At 42.9% G+C, this 8,546-nt stretch overlaps 1 protein-coding gene across 1 annotated transcript in view; it reads left to right on the forward strand.

The window, feature by feature from the left end:
- The window catches only part of C6 (complement C6), a 128,765-nt gene that overhangs the window by 101,411 nt on the left and 18,808 nt on the right, over positions 1-8,546 (forward strand). The window contains exons 14-15 of the mRNA XM_004716938.2: positions 1,870-2,002; positions 3,132-3,324. Coding sequence (XP_004716995.1) covers positions 1,870-2,002; positions 3,132-3,324 — 326 coding nt within the window. The remainder of the gene's footprint in view (positions 1-1,869; positions 2,003-3,131; positions 3,325-8,546) is intronic.

Here is an 8,546-nt window from a genome sequence, read left to right on the forward strand (position 1 = left end):
AAAAAAAAAGGAAGGCCTTCAATTATATGGCTTGACACAGGAGCTGCAACAATGGGCACAAGCATAAAAATGGGAGGGCAGCACAAATGGTGCGGTATTTCATTCTGTGGTACATCGGGTCCCTGTGAGTCAGAAACGACTCCACAGTATCCAACAACAGCACGTAATTTCAAAGAACAGAAATGCGGTGTCTCATAGTGTTGCATTCAGTAAATCTGCTGAACAAGAACATTTCAGACCATTGAAAGGCAGGATATTACTTTGAGGACTAATGTATTAGTTGGGTACTTTAGAGAAACAAATCCACAGAAACTCATATATAAGAGAGTTTTATATAAAGATTAAGTGCACATCAAGAAAACATCCCAACCAAGTGCTGCCCTAGCCCACAAGTCCAACATGAACCCATTAACCATATGTCTAATACCAATCCACAAAGTCCTCCTCCATCTCACAAAACAGACGCAATGATGCTGACTCTAGGAGGAAAGCTGAGTCAGTGACTGTGTAAGCATCTCAGCTCTGGCAGGGGTCTCCACACGGGTGCTCCAGCACCCAGCTCTGCATCAGGGTAGGTCCATGTGGCTTCTCCTCAGCGTTGTCTTGCAAGAAGTGAGCCTTGTCAGTTGAAACAGGGAACTGGCTAACGCAGCTGCATCCTGGTCCGACTATCACAAAACAAGAGACCTGAGAACTAGAAAGGCGAGGCTAACAGCCATTTATCTCTCCGCCCTTCAATTAACCCCACATGTGTTTATCGGCCAGGTTGGCACAATAAACTAACTACCTCAACTAAGGTGCACCTAACCCAAGTCATGGTCATTGTCAGCTGCCTCATATGGATGTGAAAGTTGGACATTGAATAAGGAAGGTCACAGAAAAATCAATGCACTTGAATTGTGGTGCTGGAGAAGAATATTGAAACTACCCTGGACTGCTTAAAGGACAAACGTATCTGCCTTGGAAGAAATATGGACAGGGTTTTCCTATGGAGTCGAGGGTGGTGAGATTCATCGTACATACTATGCACATATTGTCAGAAGAAATGAGTCCCTGGGAGAGGACATGATGCTTGGAAAAGTATAGGGTAGTGAAAATTAGGAAGGCCTTCAAGGAGATGGATTGACCTAGTGGCTCCAATAATGGGCTCAGGTATAGGAGCAATTGTGAGGATGATGCAGGAATGAACAGTGCTTCGTTCTGTTGTGAATAAGGTCACTATGGGTCAGAACCAACTTAATGGTACCTACAACAGCACTTCTGGAACCCATCATCGTAATGGGTATGTTGATTCCTTCTGAGGGGGCAATGCCTCTCGCTTAGCTTCTGGTGTCCACCGGCCATAACCGGTATTCCTTAGACTGCAGAGGCCATGGGTCGGCCGTCTTCACATGACCCTCCTTTGTTTCTTGTGCTTCGTATCTGTTCTCCTCTTTTTAAAGACATTAAACATACAAGACTAAAATGACCTCACTAATTTAGCGAAGGACATCTTCAAAGACTCTATTTCTAAACAGGTTCACATTCACAAGCGCAGAGTTGGTGACTTCGGTATATCTTTTGGGAGGGTCGCAATTCAATTCAAAGCAAGTGAGCAGCAAGCCTTTACGTAAAAATAAATTTAAAGCTGAAGTATGGAAGGAGCATTAGAGGAAGTTTCTACTGAGAGACTAGATAGAACGCTGTCCTGACAAGAGATAATATGTGGCAGAGGTCAGGAGAAAAGTGGAGAGGAGAGATACTTAAATAGGACTTTATGGCAATGTAGCTACAACAGGAAAGGGATATAAAGAATCCAGCACGACCTTGAGATGTCTCAGGTTTATTATTCACAACAGCAATGTTTGTTTGCTTCTGTGCTAATTCTAGAATGAAAAGAAGCTGTACTCGGTTGGGGAAGAAGTGGAAATTACATGCTTTACCGGATTCAGAACCATTGGATACCAGTACTTCCGATGCTTACCAGACCGAACCTGGAGGCAAGGAGATGTGCACTGCCAACGTGAGAACCTGAGCAGACTTTGGGTGGGGCTACGCTAAAGGATGAAGACACAATATAAATAGAGTTATAGCCTGAATCAGAACATTTTCCTTTTTTTTTCCTCCCTGCAACTCTGGTAAAAAGATTTAGTGAAGCAGAAAATAGGACTCTTTGCTAAACTTAGATTTTAAAATATCTTCATATTTCAGTTCTCTTGTCCTTGTCTTTTTAGCCTCATACTCATAAGGCTGTGAAGTATGCACTTAAAAAGAAAGCCCGGAAGTCTGCAAACCACATATAACCACAGACATCTGCTTTGCCGATGCACAAAGGGGTACAAATTGATGAATCTCGGGAAGATGATACGTATAATCTTCCTGTATCCAAAATGGGTATTTCCATGAGATGCCGTTCTCCCCGTAGCTCTACTCCTTGCAGCACAGTCTACCTCCCTTGCTGAAAAAAAGTAGTAAAAGGACTTATCTTCTCAAGAGTGCATGGCCCTTATGAGCTTGTGGGCTTTGCAAAGACCTGTGTGACAGTAAAATGCAAAATTACGCAAGCAAAAAACACGATTCAACAACCAAACAACTATTACGGTGCATCATGAAGCTGAGTTGGAACTCAGGTCAATGAGCACGTCTTGCCTCTGTGTCACTTACAATATAGTGACTTGCCCATTAGAGAGGAGAGGCAGACAATTTATTTAAAGCAAAAACCTGAATAAAGTAATGAAAATGGTTTGAGTCCAGAGGCAGTTTCCTAGGAAGGGAACCTGGGGGAAGAGTCCTGGGGCCTTGCTGTTATGATTTGGCCCAGAGTCCTTTTGGACCCCCACCAACCCCGAATGGACGGAGTAGAACGGATCCACGGGGTTGTCAGAAGCGAATAACCGGGACTGGTTCCCCAGGAGCCTCTAAATGAATTCAAATCACCGACTTTGGGGTTTAGAGTCAGGCACTTAATTATTGTTCTTGCTGAGAAACTCCCTTAAATCCTTCACCTTCCAATTTTTCCTCCAAAGGAGGCGTTATCGCACTCTCGCTTAAATCGCACTCAAAATGTCTTCTTTACGTTCATAAAGTCTGCCCATATTTGCTTAGGAATTGTGCTCTCCCGCTCCTCGTGTGAAATGCTTCTCTTCCTGCAGGGATAGGATGCCTCAAGCCAGTTCTTCAGGAAGGCCTCACCCTCTCCCCATTCAAGACCGTGTATAAGATTGGTGACTCCATGGAGATAAACTGCCCCAAAGGCCTTGCAGTGGCTGGGCCTTCAAAGTACAGGTGCAGTGGGGATTCCTGGACACCACCCATTTCAGACTCACTCACCTGTGAGAAAAGTGAGTAAGAGCTAAGAATTCTAGGGTCTGCTGAGGTGATGTATCCCAGGATTGGAAGTATACCATCTCCAGTGATACTATTTTTCTTTTTTTTTTAATTTAATCATTTTACTGGGGGCTCTTACAACTCATCACAATCCATACATATATCCATTGTGTCGAGCACATTTGTACATTTGTTGCCATCATCATTCTCAAAACATTTGCTTTCTGCTTGAGCCCTTGGTATCAGCTCCTCATTTTTATCCCCCTCCCTCCCCACGCCCCCCTCCTTCATGAACACTTGATGATTTATAAATTATTATTATTTTGTCATATCTTACACTGTTCGGCATCTCCCGTCACCTATTTTTCTGTTGTCCATCCCCCAGGGAGGAGGTCACATGTAGAACCTTGTAATCAGTTCTCCCTTTCTACCCCACCTTCCCTCCACCCTCCCGGTATCACCACTCTCACCACTGGTCCTGAAGGAATCATCTGTCCTGGATTCCCTGAGTTTCCAGTTCCTATCTGTACCAGTGTAGATCCTCTGGTCTAGCCAGATTTGTAAGGTAGAATTGGGATCATGATAGTGGGGAGGAGGAAGCATTTAGGAACCAGAGGAAAGTTGTATGTTTCATCGTTGCTACACTGCACCCTGACTGGCTGGTCTCCTCCCAGCATTTTAGGGAAGAAAGCAAAAGATTCCATTGGAGGGCTGTGTTGTATTTCACCTTGTGTAAACCGATTTGATGAGGTCAAACAGCACGGGGAAGGGGTTGCTCTATTTGATGCGTTCAGCTATGATCCTTAGAGGGAGAGTTCAATTTCTCTTTCCAGTATAAATAAACCTACACTATTAAAGGAATGCAAGCTTTTTCTTCTGAAACTATCAGAATTGATAGTTAGCTAGAATTTTTTCATAAGGTGGAGAGCCATTTCAAAAAATAGTACACACAGTATTAAAATTTTGATTTTAACCTAAAACATAGAAATAGTATTCACCAAGTTATCAATGTAGGATAAAGATTTTTTTACTTCCTGTGTGGTCTCAGACTTGAGTTTCAAAGCATCATCCTCAAAAGTAAGTATAGATACATTTCTTCAACTGTATTGCATAATAATAGTTTCTTTAAAACAATGCTTTTTAACTCCACGTGAGACATTTTTTTCAAAAATTACCACTGCCTAAACAGAGTCAAATACTGGTACATACACAATCCTGTAACAGTATTGATCTGTGGATAGATGTTTAAACAGACAAGGCACAGAAAGGAGGAGTATACACACAAGAACATATAGATTTGAGAGACAATATTATTTATGCATATTTACCTTTGTTGAACTTATATCCATGCATATGGTGGAGCATACAGGAAGCAAGGTTATAAAAATTTTCAGACATAATCAAACACCTTGAGAGAATCATTTGGTGGGCTTGGGAACTCAGTTCTATAGTTTCAGGAAATGCCAACGTCAATGGGCATAGCATAATTCACCAAGGCAGTGTTTTACAACCTACATGTGCATGTGCACATACACACTCACTACTCTGTGATTAGAAAAAACCTTTAAATCATAATCAATCTCAACATTTTTTCCTTTTTTTAAAAAAATCATTTTATTAGGAGCTCATACAACTCTTACCACATCAATTGTGTATAGCGCATTTGTACATTCATTGCCCTCATCATTCTCAAAACATTTTCTCTCCACTTAAACTTCCGCCATTAGGTCCTCATTTTCCCCCTCCCTCCCCGCTCCCCCCTCCCTCATGAGCTCTTGATAGTTTATAAATTGGTATTTTGTCATATCTTGCCCTGTCCGACATCTCCCTTCACCCACTTTTCGGTTGTCCGTCCCCCAGGGAGGAGGTCACATATAGTTCCTTGTAATCGGTTCCCTCTTTCCTACCCACTCTCCTTCTACCCTCCCTGTTTCGCCACTCACACCACTGGTCCTGTAGGGCTCATCTGCCCTGGATTCCCTGGATTTTCAGCTCCTATCTGTACCAGTGTACATCCTCTGGTCTAGCCAGACTTGCAAGGTCGAATTAGAGTCATGGTAGTGGGAGCGGGGAGGAAACATTTAGGAACTAGAGAATAGTTGTATTTTTCATCATTGTTACATTGCACCCTGATTGGCTCATCTCCTCCCCAGACCCCTCTGCAAGGGGATCTCCAGTGGCCTACTAATGGGCTTTGGGTCTCCACTCCGCTCTCCCCCCATCATTCACTATGGTAAGATTTTTTGTTCTGATGATGCCTTACACCTGATCCCTTTGACACCTCGTGGTTGCATAGGCTGGTGAGCTTCTTCCAATCAATCTCAACTTAAATACAAAAGCTTCACCTCTAGGCGAAGAAGACAGATATCTTATGTTTGGTACTTTCCTGTAATTCTAATAGAACTAGAGATGAGTGAAAGGTGTTGCATAAAAAGAAAGAGAATCGTCAGTAAAGCAGAGCATGGGTTCCTCTCAGTGTGTAGGACAGCGCGCTGCACAGCATCTCAGACTGTCGCTTGGCCGGGAAGTCTCTGAGTTGTTCAGTGTGAGAGTGTGACTTTCTGCTGGAGTTGGACATTGCAAGCCTCCACAGTTCCTCCTTTCCTCTGAGAAAGCGGCACCTCCTGCAGAAGATCCCTGGCCCTCATCACTTCCCAGATTGCAACGTGTTTGCATTCACATGCAGCTCGGAACCTGCTGGGAGCGGGTGGCAGCTTAGTGCCAGTTCAGGTTTCAGCACTTCCTAGGGAAACACAAGCGCCTTGCCCGGGATCGTTGGAAAATTTAAAACAGTGGTGACAGAGCAGCACTCTGTGTTTCTTCAAAACTGATTCTCCTTGGAAACAATTTACATCTTCGAGCGTCTCCCTGGCCTAGAGTGTGGATTTATTTACAAAAGGCAAAAATGTACCATTATACAAAAAGAAAACTAATCCCGCGTCAGTGTAAGTTTTAGTACCTGAGGTCTGCCTGCAGGCTGTAGGTTTCCATGATCATGTATATTTTGAACTGAATTTCACCATACAAAAGGAGGGTGTCAGCAGACAGTAATGAAAAGAAATTAAGAAAATCTATCAGATTTTTAAGTCTTTATTTTTCCTCTAGCATAAACCTCATTCCTCTATGAAACCTTCCTTGTAGACTGAGAAGAAGCTACATGCAGATACTCCCTACCCTGATCTTATGTCTATTGTAACAGCCTGCGTAGATGCAGACCACCTACTGCCACTTCCTGACAAGGAAGGACTTGTTCATCGAGGCCATGTTGAGTCTATGGATGTCAAATCCAGACCAGGGAGATAGACTTTCATTCAACAAACTAGGGAGGTCAGCATGAAGACCAGTTGAACCAGTCAAGGTTCTCTGAGTGGGCCTCAACTATAAACAAAAGTAATCCAACTTTCCCCTTTCATATAATCTACTCTAAGTGTTATTGCTTCATCTGTCATCCATAGCCTCCTGCAAACCAGAACTCACAGTTTTAGCTCTGAAACCATTCCTTCCTTTATATTTTGATTACATTACTTAGTCATTGGATCACACGGGCTGGTGTGCTTCTTCCATGTGGACTTAGCTGATGCCTCATTTAGAGGGCTTGCTTGTTTGAAAAGAAGCATTTAAGACCCTAAATGCTATTCCTTTTGATAGCTGAGCACCATCTAGTTTCTTCACCACCATTTGCTATAGCTCCCATATCTTCAGTGACTTCTTCATAAGGGCAAGCATCAAGCAGGGTCATGTCATAAGAACTAATTATTCTTAGATTGGGACTAGAATTAAGTGCCGGCCCCAAATCCATTGTTGCATCTATCATTTTTATATGTTTCTGGTTCACCTTAGAGACATCCTTACCATTTTATGTTAGAGAGCATCATCAATCATCACCCTGGGGCATCACTTCCACGCCATGAAGTCAATACTGATTCATAGTGACCCTGTAGATCACAAGATAGAACTGCCCCTGTAAGTCTCCAAGCCTGCAAATCTTCACAGGAGTAGACAGCCTATCCTCTCCCTAAAACTAAGAATCATACTGGGCAGTTTTCATAATTTCCCAATTACATGCCATATCATCTGTTTTACCTCCTAACCATGTCTCAAGTTAATTCTCTCCTCTCCGTGTTCACCTGTGCCATCCTTTTTCACCTGAACTACTACTATATTATCCCCATAGATTGTCTATTCATGACCCCCTTTCCCACACAAGAAAAGCTCAAACTCACTGCCATGAAGTCAGTTCTGACTCACAGCAACCCTATTGGACAGGGGAGAACTTCCACTGTGGTTTTCTGAGACTCTAACTCTTTATGGAAGTAGAAAGCTTTGTCTTTCTCCCTCGATGCCTCTCCAAGTCACTATGCTTTCCCCAGACAGAAGCCAGAATGGATTTCTTTTTACAATTCAGAAATGTATTACATCCCCCTCTGCTTAAAATCCTTCAGAGACTTTTCACTGTTTAGAGAATAAAAACAAAAATTCCTTAAATGTCCTGTAATCTCCTGAAGAGCATTGTACCCTCCTACTCTGGCTGCATCTTGATCCAGGCCTTTCTTCCTCTGCAACCAGATTGGCCTCTTTTCACTTCCAGGAATATCACAGGCTCCCTCTCGTTTGAGCATGGTGGATGTTTTCTTTGCTTTGAACACTCGAATGCCCCTTCTCCTTCCCCATTTCACCATTTCTAACCTTTCTGGATGCACCAATTTATTTGATTACATATATGCTTTCGTTTTAATGGCACAAATAGCAGCAACCATCATATTTGTATTATTTTGTTTGATTTCAGTCCAGCTACCCCAAAGGACCTTAAAATCTATGCTCAAAGGATCTGGGTCACATTGAACTCTACTCCTTATCTGCAGAATGGTCCTTCGAAGCAAGGATACTGAGACTTCATCCCACATCATTGGGACATGCATCAGAGGGGACCAGCCCCTGGAGGACATCATGTTTGCTAAAGTAGAGGGTCAATGCAAAAAGAGGAATATGCTCAAGGGACTGAATTGACACCGTGGCTGCAACAATGGCTTGAGCATAGAATTGGCTGAGAAAGAGTTGCAAGGCCGAGGAGTGTTTTAGTCTGTTGGCCATTGGGTCACAATGAATTGAAGCGGACTCAACAGCACATGACAACAGCAACAACACAATTCCCAGAATCTAATACAGTGTTAGAAACGGTTTAAGTGCTCAATTCATTAAAAAAAACCCCACTGCGGCTGCATCCTTTTCAACTCACCAAA

Source organism: Echinops telfairi, unplaced genomic scaffold (genome assembly GCF_000313985.2).
Source record: "Echinops telfairi isolate 266 unplaced genomic scaffold, ASM31398v2 ScPeMD7_7469;HRSCAF=8507_1, whole genome shotgun sequence".
NCBI classification, from domain to species: domain Eukaryota; kingdom Metazoa; phylum Chordata; class Mammalia; order Afrosoricida; family Tenrecidae; genus Echinops; species Echinops telfairi.